Here is a 14610-nt window from a genome sequence, read left to right as displayed (position 1 = left end):
CTATAAATTTTCTAAGCATGGCCTAGGATTTCTGTCAAGTCCCTGGGGCTTGATTGTATCAACCAAATTTGTTCTAATCCTTAATACTGAAATGGGACCACTTACTAGACAGAAAACCATTCACTCATTTATTCACTCATTTATACAGTTACTCAAAAAATATCTATGTAATGCTTATCATGTATCAAACACACACAAATTTCTAGCACAATCTCTGGTTCCAAAATCCCCAGCTACATTAAATATATACTGAAGATCTGTGTGTATTTCATCTCATAAAACAGAGTCTACCACATGCAAAAATCCTTAACTTGTAAACAAAAGGAAAGAGGAAAGATGAAGTATATACATAAGGAAAGAGTGAATATAAAGAAAAATTTTTTTCTAATGACTTCTAATTTTTTACTTGAGTAAATTTTCATCTTCAACTGTATAATAGATAAAGAGATGTGTGCTTTACAGACTAATAACTGACCATGGTGGTAAATCTAAAACAACATACTTCTTCAAATCAGTAAATTTTATTTGGATTAGATAAGACTGTGTTAGCCACATTTTTAAATCTCGCAGAGAGTACATCCATTGTAATCACTTAATTCAACATTCTCAGCAAACCAACAGTTATTTCTTTTTTTTTTTTTTTTTTTTTAAGATTTATTTATTTATTTATTTATTCATAGAGACAGAGAGGCAGAGACATAGGCAGAGGGAGAAGCAGGCTCCATGCACTGGGAGCCCGATGTGGGATTCGATCCCGGGTCTCCAGGATCGCGCCCTGGGCCAAAGGCAGGCGCCAAACCGCTGCACCACCCAGGGATCCCCCAACAGTTATTTCTAATGGTATGTAAATGGTATTGATAGGGTCAGAAGGAAATTCCTAATACAATAAGTGTTCTCAGTTCGCCCTTCTGAAGTCCTTTCTCTTAAAAAGTTAATCTTGTTACACTAATGTTTTTTGCTTAAGCAGAGTGCAAAGACAAATATCTAAAATTTTGCCCAGTTTTGAGATTTAGAAATTAGGCCCCAAACATAATATTCAGTTTCCTTTTTAATATCTAACAGGTAAAGAGGAAGAATTTTTTTATATATATAATTGTTTGTATTCAATATAATTTATTTTTCATTTCTTAATTTCAGCTTATTATTGTAGTCATGATTTTTATTTAATTTTAATTCTAGTAGTAGTGGAATGTAAAGGATAAAAAATAAAATGCAGTAAATTCAGCATACACTAAATTTGTGTGTAATTTTATAAAATTCTTAAAAAGGAAATGCAAAAAATAAAAAATTAGGATGAAATATGTTTATTCTTTTCTTCCAATGAATTGTGAATTACTTCTGTTGGACTGTGAAGACAAAAAAAAATTTCAGAATAATTCTGAAAATATACATATATGTAAAATAATAACAGAATCTCAGCTTAAGGAGATTAGTTAGCCAGGCTAAGTCTTAACTGGATTTATATAGTATTTTCCCCATTGTTTAAGGTTAATCAGAACTACAGTTAGCTAAGGCATTGGATGCTTATCCTGGGAAAATAAAGAACAAGAGCCAAATACTGATGTTCCCTTTCCATTGGTATAGTCTGACACACAGGCAAGTTTGTCAATTTATATTGTTTGGAGTAACAACTGGGTTCATACTATAAAAACTAGGGTTATTTCTAACACTGTACATTCCCTTATTTTGATTATTCCTGGGAACAAACTACAGATGGGAATGAACTGTACACATTTGATCTTCCTTGATAAGAAGCTCCCCCAGTCCTAATGTTCTTTTGTAACAGTGAGAAATAAAAACAAAGCTGTTGTTCTTTATTTCATCCAATGTAGTTTTCAGATATAGAACAATTCCTTGGCAAACAAAACAAAAGTCAAGATTTATTTTCTTTTAAAAGAATAAAGTTTAAACAAGTCCTTCATTTACTATCCCATGTCTACTTCCTGACATTCCCTTTTGTGCTCAAGTAGAAGGCAGAAGCTGCAGGGAGAAAATGAGAAGAGAAATCTGAGGTTTCTCACAATGCTTGGGCTACTATTTACACTATTCATCTCTACTGTGTCAAGAAGAGAATCAGAATTTGGGAAGTGAGGCTTTATCAGTGGTCCATAAGTTCCCGGTAGAATAAAGCATATCTTTGATACTATGTAAAAAAAGAGAAGAAAAGAGAAAGAAAGAAAGAGAGAAGAAAGAAGAAAGAAAGAAAAAGAAAGAAAGAAAGAAAAGAGAAAAAAGAAAAAAGAAAAAAAAAGAAAAGAAAGAAAAGAAAAACAGGAACAGGTATTATCACACAGAAGGAAGCACCTGGGGCCTAGAGTTAAGAATGTCCTGGGTTCTGATCCTGATTCTGCTGCTTGTTTCACCTTTTGTTACCTTGCTTATCTTCTTTGAGCAAAGAATGGAAGACTAACATCTCCCTTATGGATCCCTTGTATGGATTAAATGAGGTCATATATAGAAACTAACTGGTTCTCAGTGATATAAAGTAACAATCACAATTGTTACAACATTTTAACAGGGATTATTCTATCCAGGTTTGACCTATACTAATGAGCAGATGTTTCTCTAAATCTTTGTATTTGTCTCTCTTCGCGGACTGGGGATAGTATACAGCTGTCAATTCAACAAAATAGTACACCTCTTCAGGTAATTCTTTTTTTTTTTTAAAGATTTTTTTATTTATCCATTAATTTGAGAGAGAGAGAGAGAGACGCAGAGACACAGGCAGAGGGAGAAGCAGGCTCCACGCCAAGAGCCCGACGTGGGACTCGATCCCAGGACTCGATCCCAGGTCTCCAGAACGACGACCTGGACTGAAGGCGGTGCTAAACCACTGAGCCACCAGGGCTGCCCTCCAGGTGATTCTTTTAAGCAAACTAGTTTGATAAAACTGCTAAAATTACTGGTTAAACAATCAAGTGATTGATCAAAGAGACCCCAACACAGTTGTCTCAGTAATCTATATATCCCAGGCAGTTCATTTTCCCTGAAAGTTTGATGCTTTAGTGTAGATTTATCTTTATGACATAGGAAATTGTGACATTTCTGATAAAAAAGTATATTCTTTAGCCATGATTTAGTGACTTACTGAACATTTGATTTGGAAGGAAATTCAGATAGCCTCTGGCTCAACATGAGTTTACTGTCAATGAGACAGTGAGGTACAGAAAGCTGAGGTGACTTTCCCAAGGTTACATGGTTAGTTAGTGGTAGACCAGGGCTAAATTCAGGTTTCTAGTTTTTAACCTAACTTTCTGCCCAACATTCCTCTCCAGATGACAGGACACTAATTTGTATCCTGCCATAGAAATTGGGGTTAAAAATTTTTGTGAAAAAAAAAATTATTTATTTATTTATTCATGAGAGACACAGACAGAGAGAGAGAGAGAAGCATAGACATAGGCAGAAGGAGAAGCAGGCTTCTCACAGGGAACCCAATTCGGGACTCAGTCCCAGATCCTGTATCACAACCTGGGCTGAAGGCAGACACCCAACCGCTGAACTACCCAGGTGTCCCTTCTGTGAAAAAATTATGTGTAATGTATACATACCTGATAGGCATCTATTACCAAATTATTTAAGTTTGCAGCCTTTGATTCTATTTCACCAGCGATGGTGCCAGGCAAGAGGGGTAGAAGATCCTAGAAAATATACAAACAATATTTACTTAATGACAGTAGTATACAGTGGTTCAGCAATTAACAAATATTAAAAATTCTTGTAGTTATTAGTGGAAGGTGAGCCATTACATGAATGATAAAATATAAGATACAAGAAAAATATAAGCAACCAAGTAGGGCAGCCAGAACACATACACCTGAAATGGGAGTGTATTTATATGTGCATGAGCATGTATGTATGCACAAATTACATATTGACCTAAAAACCCAATCAGAGTACAGACCAGCATTTCCCAAAGTATCTTGCATATTCTGTGGGACGTAGTTATCAAAAGGTTTCTGAGGGCAAATAAGTCTGGAAAGTTTTGCATATGGTTTCTTACAAGTAGATACTCAAAATGCACACTTGCAAAGTAAGGGTTCAGAGAAGTCCTGCAAGTTTTAAATAATTTAGCAGCAATAATAATTTGTTGCAGAATTTCTAACATTTTAAAATTACAAAACCCTTTTCTCATGTACCACATATAAATATTTAACAGAGCTACTGTTCCACGGAGTGACCTTTAAGATATGTTGGCCCAGACTGGAGCATAAAAAATCATTTTTTGCAAGTGCAAGTTTCATGGAGTGGGTTTTCTTGATGGATGGTACTTATAATTACGAAGAAAACTCTAGGTATTCCTAGTGAGAAAATGAGAATTAGCGTAGGGTTATAGGTTTACCTGAGTTCTAGATAAAGAAAACAGAAGAAACCAGTCTGACTGAAGTAACACATAGCAGAGAAGAACAAAGCTAAAGCAGTAAAAAACTGCACAATAATTTGAAATTCAACTATTTTTTCTCTATAATTTTTTTTTAATTTATAATCTCATTCTCTTTTTTTTTTCTTCTCAACTTTTAAAAAATTCTAGTTAGTTATCATATAGTGCAATAAAGGTTTCAGGAATAGAATTTAGTGATTCATTGCTTACATACACTTCCCAGTGCTCATCATATCAAGTGCCCTCCTAATACCCAACACCCATGTAGCCCATTCCCCACTCACTTCCCTACATCAACCCTCTGTTTGTTCTCTATCTTTAAGAGTCTTTTATGGTTTGTTTCCCTCTCTCCTTTTTTCTCTCCTTACCCCCATATGTTCATCTGTTTTGTTTTTTAAATTACACATATGAGTGAAATAATATGGTATTTGTCTTTCTCTGACTGATTTATCTCATTTAGTATAATACACTCTAGCTCTATCCATGGCATTGCAAATGGCAAGACTCCATCCCTTTTGATGGGTAATGTTCCAGTGTGTGTGTGTGTGTGTGTGTGTGTGTGTGTGTACCACTCTTCTTTATCCATTTACCAGTTGATGGACATTTAGGCTCTTTTCCATAGATTGGCTATTGTTGATAATGCTGCTATAAACATCAGGGTGCATGTACCCCTTCAAATCTGTACTTTTGTATCATTCGGATAAATACATCGTAGTGCAATTCCTAGAGTAACTCTATTACTAACTTTCTGAGGAACCTCCATACTATTTTCTAGATTGGTTGCATCAGTTTGCATTCCTGAAATTCAACTATTAAGTTGAGAGGTTAAGAGCACAGGACTGAAGCTGTCAGGAAAGTTTGGATAAGTATATAACCTCCGTTAATGTGTTTCCTTATCTTTAAAATGGGCTTTAAGTTAATTATACTTCCTCATTGTTATGAGTATTACATGAGTTAATGTTAATAAACTCCGTGCCTGATGATAGTAAGTATTCAATAAGTGGAATCTGTTACTTTGTTAATAAAGTAGTTTGGGCATTTAATTTGGGCTCCAGCCCTACTTCTGTGAATATTAATGGTTGTTACATTAAAAAGGGGTTCCATGGTATATCAATTTGGGATTAAAGTTTCGTTGTAGATTTCTAACAGAAGAAGTAGCGTGATTAAAGTAATGCTTTCAGATGAGATATACAGTAGTAAGGTATTGGGGAAGTTGGTGGAGGGAACACCAGCTTTTGTGGCTAATTTAAATAGATTCAAGAATTTGTTGAAGCCAAAAGAAAATATAGTTTCTCTGAAGTATCAAAAGAAGTAAAGGACAGTGAGAGTGGAAAGAAGTAGATACCACACAGGCAGTGGAGATCCAATGAATAGACATGTGCAATGAAAATTAGGCTATACAAACTTCATGAAAATGAAGAAAAGAGTTTCCTGGAAAAAGGAACCTAAAAGACTGTGAAAAGAAAGTAACAGCAGGGTCACAGAAGCAGTTTTTTATTGGGGGGTGGATCCCATGATGCTGCCAGAGTGACATGGCTGCGGGTCTCATCCAGCCTGAAGGATTATGGACAAAACCAACATTATTCTTAGGTAGGCGAGCTCTGTCTGGGTCAGCCACTTTGATGGCTCCTTCTGTTCCTTTATTGGATGACCTAGATCAAATCTTGGTCTATCGTTACTATTGAAAACTAAACTGATATTCCTCAACCTCTAACCTATTAAAAGAATATTCCTATGGACCGGAATAGAAGCAAGAGTCCAGACATAAAAGGTGTAGTTGGAATGCGATCTAAAAAAAGTCACATTCAATCATCAGAATGTAACCTGGTAGAAGTCTTCATTATTGTCACAATCAGTACTACACTAAGTATCAATCCCTACACTTGGTTCTAAGTGTTACATACATAGAATTTATATATAAATCCTAATTTTTAGGATAATGTGTGGTATAACATTAGTTAATACATTATTAAATTCAGATTGTACAAAGTACAATAACTTTAGAGTCCTTACCTGGGTATATAAGTATTCTAATTTCAACTACCAATTTTAATTTTTGTATTTTGGGAATTAACATACCTTATACCAGTGAAACTGTTTTCCTTGAACTGCAAAGATGACATTAATGTTGTTGTCTATTAACTTTTCAGAAAGTTGGCCTAGTGAGGGATGTTCCTACAAAGGAAAATGAAGAAAAGAAGGGAGTGAAACTTAATAGCTCAATCCCACAAGTACCCAAACATCTATTATGAGGAAAATCATACGACTGACATAAAAATGCATTGTGTTGGGAAGGATTATGGTTTTATTGCAGGCATTTAAATTCCTTAAAAAAATAAGATCAGCATCATAAGGATATTTCCACCTCCCATAAAAATCTGTAACTCAGAAAAATGAAGAGGGCTGAACCAACATTGTGCCAAGGATGTTCAGCACCTGTTTAGATTAACATTGGCCTCACAGTGGTATACCCTGAAAGATAATGTGCTATCAGAAATAGACACATTAGTGACATTCATATTCTGAAATTCAGTAACAAGTGTTGAAATGCAAATATATGCATGTATAAACAGAAATATATATTCTATATATAACATGATATAGAATAAACTTTATTTAAAAGCAGAAAACCTGATATTCAAATCCCAGGTTGTCACTTTATGACAAAAATTCTACCTCAGGTCCATCCTGTGTAACATGTTAATGGTTTTTGCAAGATTAAAAAGATGCCAATTGTATGTGATCTATTTAGTGCAGCTTCTTATATATAGTAAGTGCTCAAAACTAATAGCAATTATCATGATTTTTATTTCCAACAGCTTATACAAAATGTATACAGATCTCTCAACTTATTAGTATACTTAACCTTTTGGCTATGTGACATATTATAAATCTGCTTTACTTTGATAAATAGATCTTATGCAGAGCCAACTGTGACACTCTGGATTACCGAGAAAGCTGGGGAAGAGTAGAGGAAGGGTATACAATTTAGTAAATATGAGAAAGCTGCCAATTATGGAATGATATCTAAAGTTATAAAAAAAATAAAATAAAGTTATATAGTTAGACATAGTACTTGATATTTTTTTCTTTTCATAAGTGCTCTTCCAGAAATTAAAGTGATGATTTCAAATAACAACTTCATAACTAGACACTTCTCAGAGGGATGATGTCATAATTCACCTGGAGTGGTCCTCACCTGTCCATTGGTTGCAAGTTGCAAATGAGGATCATGTGACTGAGCCTAATTAGTACCATGTGATTCAAGTTCAAATTACTATGTAGTTTTTATTCCTCCTTTCACCCTCCAGTGCTAATTGTGTTAGGGGAAATGTTGCTAAACCATTTTGATGAACATTTCTGTATTTGGGCAAACTATGTGAACTTAGTAAAAGAGCTAATTTGACTAGTTTCCCTTATAACCTAAACTCTGAGACCCACGTATTAAACTTACATACATAGATATAAGATACAGCTTTGTGTTTAAAAATGCTATTGCTAACATGAGTAACTACTAGGATCTGTTTGTGTCCTCCTCTCCAAATTCATACATTGAAATCCTAACCTTCAAAGTGGGCCTTTGGGAGATGATTAGATCATGAAGGTGGAGTCCTCATGAATGGGATTAGTGTCCTTATAAAATGAGGTCCAGTGGAGAAAGCCACCTTGCTGTTTCTATCACGTGAGGTGGTGGAAATATTACTGCTAGAAGGTGTCATGTATGAACTAGAAAGGAGGCTCTCACCAGATCCTGAATCTGCCAGTGCTTTGACCTTAGAGTTTACAACCTCTAGAACTGTGAGGTGTTTTGTTACAGTAGCCTGAATGGACTAAGATAATAACCATAACAAATATGTTTTATTTCTATATAATCTGTTATTGTTGAGGTAGAAAAAATCAAATTTTTATGAACTGCATTAAAATGTGATATGAAACTAATTTATGAAGAGGTTAAAGAAGTAATAGATTTGCATAGGAAAAATTCTGCCCAAAGCAATTCTTAAGAATGTAACTTTAAATAGAAAAACAATTCCCAAAACATAAATTCTGCCAGATAAATTCTTATGCCTTACTCCTAATACTATGTATACTCTTAAAATAGATTTATGACAGTTTCCATAATGTTAGTAAGTTAAAGAGAACAAATCAAGGAGGGGTAAATCTAGTTGTATTGAGATATTTTTTTAATGGCAACAACTACTTTTGAAATATTTTTGCTTTGACAAAAAATAATCACAGTTTGCCAAGCATTCCCCCTTAGTTTTAAAGACCATTCATAATTTAAGGAAAATTTAATCCATATGTTTTTTTAACTAGTTTATACTTAAGTCACATAAAATCAATATTTAAAGAACATCCCAAAATGTAAGCAGTTTTGGGAGCCTTCTTAATCTCTTTCTCCCTTTCAAAAACAGGAAGTCACATTGATGGAAAAGTACACAAAATTTAAATCTAAAAAGTTCTAGTTTGGTCAGAAGCTCATTAAGAAGGTCAGTTCGATTTTTAAGTTTAAAAGAACACATTTTTTGAACCCTAGAAAGAAATCGGTTTTAAGGGAAAATTCCAGCTACTTTGAGGCAGATTGGTTAAAATTACAAATGTTTAGCAGATGTTTTAGTAAACCACTGTTGACAGGAGAACTGTGGATTAATGGCCATTTTTGAAGCCCCTTCCCCTTTCCTCCATGAAGCATATTATCTTTTATTTATTTTTTATTTTTATTTTATTTTTTTTTATTTTATTTATTTATTTTTTTGCATATTATCTTTTAAATATTTTATCTTTTATGTCTTGTATTTCACTAGCAGAACACTCCCTCTAGGCCAGCTGTCCTATTCTGGTGACGTCACTGCTTCACATCTCTAACTCCCCCCTGTCTAACCCATCACATATTGTTTCTCTAAACTCTAAAAATAATTAATAGAGATAACAGGCATTTCAGGGGCAAAAGGGAGAAGGGAAAGCAATGTGCCAAGACAGCTGCTAAGTATTTAAGGGCAAAAGGATTCCTTTCACATTTTTCTTCTTCACCAGCACCTTCACTGTGATTTGTGGGAAATAACTTCTAAATGTCAGAAGGGAAGAGGAGGTAAGAAAGATTCACAGGGAGCAACTCCAGTTAAAGAGATAATCGTGTAGAGGTGTATGGGAAAATTTTAATAATGTGCATAGATAGTGACAAAAAAAGTGTTTAAAATTCTCTTCATAAAACTGAACCTCATAGTAAAAAAATTTTATAAGCTAATAGAGAATTTATAGCATTGAATATCATCATAAGATGAAAAAAAACCCTCAATGTCTTATTAAATAAAGTACTCAATTATCTGGATTATTTTTTTTTACAGTTCACTTTTTAGAAGAAAGACAAATAACATGAAAGCAATCTGCTAGTAGAAACACATTTAAGATGAAGACTCTAAATTCTGTGTTGTCAAATCATCTATCTGTGTAATAGCATATTTTCTATTTTTATAATTGCGCAGTAGTAATCACATAGACTAGGGTTTCTCATGAGTGGCACTAGAGTATTCTGTGTTGTGGTGCACTGTTCTTGTCCTGTGTTCTGTAGGATATTTAGCAACGTCCCTGGCCTCTACTACTAGGTGCCAGTATCTCCTGCCTTCCACAGTTGTTTGTAACAACCAGAATGTCTCTGGAGATTGACATGTCCTTTGGGATTGAGGGGCGGGCAAAATCACTCCAGTTAAGAACCATACCAAGAGCAGGGGCTCTGGAAACAGACCTCCTGGGCTTTAATTCCTGGTTCTGCAATTACTAGCTATGTGACACTGGGTAATTGTTGTAGCCTTTCTGTGATCCAGTTGTCATATGTATAAAACAGGTATAAATACTACTACCTACCTCTCAAAGTTATGGTGGAGACTAAATGAGTTAACATGTATAAAGGCTTTCACTTACCATTCTATAGTTATTACATCCAGATTATGGTGAGTGGGGCTCATGTCCTGATGTCACACTGCTTGGTATTTACCATAGGCACCACTATGCAGGGCTGTGTGACCACAGACCAGTTCCTGCCCCCTTTAGTGTCCCCATTTTCTCATTCATAAAATGGAGGTAATAGCAATATCTATACCTCACTGTGATGTTGGGTGTTGTTATATAATGTAATGGGCAAATACCATAAAACTTAACAAAAGACAGCTTTCAAGAAAATACTGCTTAGTGAAAGACATTTGGAGGCCATTACCAAAGGCTAGATGTTGGGCTCCACTTGGATATGCTTTATTTGTTATACCTTGGTACCTGGCCCCTCAAGTGTTTGAATTTGTGGGGCCAAACACAGTATCATTGTAATCAGTGATATCCCAGTTGCTGATGGAGGAGGACAGACTACTAAGTTTTGTAAGTTTTTCAATTAAAGTGGTTATAAAAAGTTTTCTGCTTAAATATGATTGAGCTGAAACATGTCATTTAATAGGAACATTCTATTTCATAAATATTTTCACCACATTTGGTTTTTATAGTGTCACTTTTGCAAACCATTATTTTTTTCAGAGCTCATTTTCAGAGTCCTTATATAAGCAGTGCCAGGCTACTGTAAGCCTAGCCCAGGTGTTTCTGTGTGCAACTTTTGCTTTCAACTTAAAAGAAAAAATAAACTAAATATTGTTTGCAGGGATCATTCCCTGGCTATTTTTCTTTGAGCATGAGAAATCTTCAAATTAGGTCTAAAGTTATTATTGAAGTCATTATTGTTCTTATGGCATTTATAGTTTTAAACAGTTAAGACAGCAGTAAGCTAAAATCGGACATTTTGCTAATGTTTAGTGTTGTAATAATATTTTTAAAAACTGCAGCTGGACTTAAAATATTATTTAAAACTTTCTAGATACATTCTGCCTAGGTGACATCTCCTTTACTTTCCTGATTGTGCATGTTCATAAAACCCAGAGGTGCTTAGTGAAAGACATTTGTCTAAACTGGTCTTATCTCTAATTAATTTTAGAAGTTATGGTTTCATGTAGTGTTAAGCAGAGAAAAAAATAAGAAATATGTGAAAAGTATTATTACATGCTTTAGTTTAGCCATATTAGAATTACTGTTATCATTATTATTCTCATAATTACAAATCAGTACTTTCCATGAGACTCAATAAGTACTAATTCCCTTAACAGGATGATTTTGGTTTAGATGTCCTTGCCATTTGACTTTAAATAGCTGTTGTTAAATAAATAAGTAAGTAAGTAAGTAAATAAATAAATAAATAGCTGTTGTGCTGTTAAGCCTCAGTCTGTGCAAAAGGTAGTAGATTGAGGGGGTTATTCTAGATTTGTTTTTCATTAGATATAGAATTCAGTATCGTGCAAAATTAGGACTACTGTATAAATTTGGGCTTGAGAAGTACATTTTTAAATGTTCAAAACATTTATTTTTTTTAAATTTTTTATTTATTTATGATAGTCACAGAGAGAGAGAGAGAGGCAGAGACACAGGCGGAGGGAGAAGCAGGCTCCATGCACCGGGAGCCTGATGTGGGATTCGATCCCGGGTCTCCAGGATCGCGCCCTGGGCCAAAGGCAGGCGCCAAACCGCTGCGCCACCCAGGGATCCCTAAATGTTCAAAACATTTAGAATAATGATTATTTGGGGAAGACTTCAGAGTCGAATATGTTTAAAACTATTTTTTTAAATGACTCAATTTAGCTTGCTGTCAGTGTCACTTGCATTCACTGGTTTTCTGAAAAGCAGCCAGTACTCAGTATGAAGACTGTAGTGTAGGGGGCAAGCTGGAGCTCTAAGAATCAAGTATCCTGGGCAAGATGTTTACCCTCCCTCACTACTTCATCCTGGATCGGTATGATGATACCAACCCTGTCAAGCTGATAGGTAGATTTAATGAGCTAAAGTATGTGGAGGGTCCAGCAGATCATCTAGTTCAGGGTCAGTGGTAATAAATGGAAGCAGCCAGCACAGTCATAGCTTCTGGTATTAGATAGGTTAGGTATGGATCTTGACTGATATTTATAGTATGTTGGTGGCCTGGTATAAATCAATCTAAGGTCTCTAAGTTTCACCTTATTTATAACATGGGTTGTGGTGAAGACTGAATGAGTTAATGTAAACAATATGGTCAGCACTGTGCTAGTGCAAAATAAATGCTCAGTGAATTAACACTTTTATTAATATGTATCTGAGATTAAGAAGGTGAGAAGCAGAAAAAGATATTTAACACTTTATGAAGTTATTTATAAGTTATTTCTTAGCAGCAGAAATGGTTAACAGGGCTCTTTCCTGAAAGATTAAAATTGTCTCCTTACATGGAATGCTGTCTGATAACAGCATTCATTATAAATGAGCCTTGCAGATATTTGAAAATGTCAGAAATAGCCCTTTCATAAAAAAAGGAACACAAATAAATATAATAACTTTAACTTTTGTTAACTCAGCAGTGTTACGGATTAAATTATTCAGTCAAGTATCTTCTCAGGCTCCTTTTCTGCGGTTCTGGAAAAACTGCATATAATTGCAAGTAGTTCAGATACATGGTAAGAAAGAAGGCTTCCTAGGAGCTCCTACATAGCTCTGCCACTTGAATGTCCACCCCTTGATTTCATCTCAGGTCATGATTTCAGGGTTGTGAGATCAAGCCCTGCCTTGGGCTTCACATTGAGCATGGAGCCTTCTTAAGATTCTCTCTCTCCCACTCCTTCTCCCCCTACCTACCTCAAGCTGGCTCACTCTCTCAAGAAAAAAAAAAAAAAAAAAGGCAACCAAACTTAGAAAGGCAGCTTCTTAAACATGTTAAATATAGTTACGTGAGCAGTCACACACAAGCAGAATATTGACTGCTTTTAACCATAAGGAAGCAAAACTCTTTAGTAATGCCTAACTAACTTTTCTGCAGTTCAGCTTCCGTCCTCTAAGGCAGTGACCTGTTCAGCCCCTAGTATATCCAAATGAGCTGCAGGGGAGGGAATGAACTATGAAGCCAGCAGTAAGGTAATTCTGAGGAGTTGTATGTTAGGAGGGGTGAAGAATTCCTGAACATAATAGGATGAGGCACAAAGAAAGGCTGAGTCAAAAAAGAAACATCAAACCTAAGCTACCCAATATGTTTAGGAAGATGGTAGGGTTTTGCCTATTTGCATGTTTCCATCCAGAACAGAGTCACAGCAACTTTTGAAAATCCATTAATAAGGATTCATTTAATGACCAGTGCTCTTCCAAATATTTGCTCTTTGGCTCCCTTTCACTGTTACTAGAGACCTTCATATTATTCTTGGCCTCCACCAAGGATGGGGTGAATGCTGTAAGGAAGGCTCTGAGTAAGGGTGGGAATCACCCTGGAGAAGCTGAGTGGGGAGACAGGTTGAAATCCCAGACCCTCAGTATTAATAACCTTCTTCTACACTATTAATGTTTTTTATACTAATAGCTACTATTTTAGAAAGAATGCCATATTTTAAGCTGCCATTATTACTAGAGAAATTATAAAACACACTACTACTCAAGTTTTCATTCTGGAATTTAGAGAACAAGCAGTGGAAAATGTAATTTAATGAAGAGTATAACATTATTTTACAATGACCATATACTAATACATAATGTGTAAATAGAAACTATTTTAATTATATCTCACTTATTCATGTGAACCAAATTATGTGTTTTATGTCTTCCATAAGTAAGACTGCAACCAGGAAATTAGAGCAGCAATTATGCCAAGGACTTCAGCACTCTATCTCTTGTACTTTTCCCTTAAGACATTGTGGCAAAGATTTTAATGTAAGATTGAACTGGATTGAGACCCAACTCTGCTACTTATTAATTTTTTAGCTCTCTGTCCTTAGTCAACTTACTTAACTACTTCTATCCTCAGTTTTTCTGTTTGTTAAAAAAGGGGGGGAGGGGATAATTATGACTACCCCACAGAGTTACTCTGAAGATATTCGATACTGTATGCAGTGTTTGCTATAGAAGTTTCAGTTAATAAATACCCAAAACATGGTAGCTGTTATTATTCTGGAATTCACATTGACATACATGAAATATATGTACACAAGTAGCAGAACTCTGGCTCATGTAATTTAGTCATATAAAAGGTCTTTTATTAGTTATTTACTTTTATAAATAAAACAACCAGAGTGTCAGACCAAAAAGTTCAGGTACCATTCAACTGGTGTTGGCTGCTGGAGATAAAGCCAGGAAGCAAAGTGTTTGATGGCTTGTCTAACTTATACCTTTTAAAATTCCTCTATAATGCCAAA

The 14610-nt window shown here is 35.0% G+C and overlaps 1 protein-coding gene across 10 annotated transcripts in view; it reads right to left on the bottom strand.

Annotated features, from left to right (window-relative positions):
• Positions 1-14610, bottom strand: part of ITGB8 (integrin subunit beta 8) — a 79492-nt gene that overhangs the window by 16483 nt on the left and 48399 nt on the right. For all 10 annotated transcript variants that reach the window (XM_041727403.1, XM_041727405.1, XM_041727400.1 and 7 more), the window contains 2 exons: positions 6461-6556; positions 3552-3641 (listed from right to left, as the gene is read on the bottom strand). In XM_041727403.1, the coding sequence (XP_041583337.1) occupies positions 3552-3641; positions 6461-6556 (186 nt within the window). The remainder of the gene's footprint in view (positions 1-3551; positions 3642-6460; positions 6557-14610) is intronic.

Source organism: Vulpes lagopus, chromosome 13, assembly GCF_018345385.1.
Source record: "Vulpes lagopus strain Blue_001 chromosome 13, ASM1834538v1, whole genome shotgun sequence".
Taxonomy (NCBI): Eukaryota; Metazoa; Chordata; class Mammalia; order Carnivora; family Canidae; genus Vulpes; species Vulpes lagopus.
The sequence above is the reverse complement of the archived record's forward strand: the minus strand, read 5'-3'. Positions and strand labels throughout refer to the sequence as shown.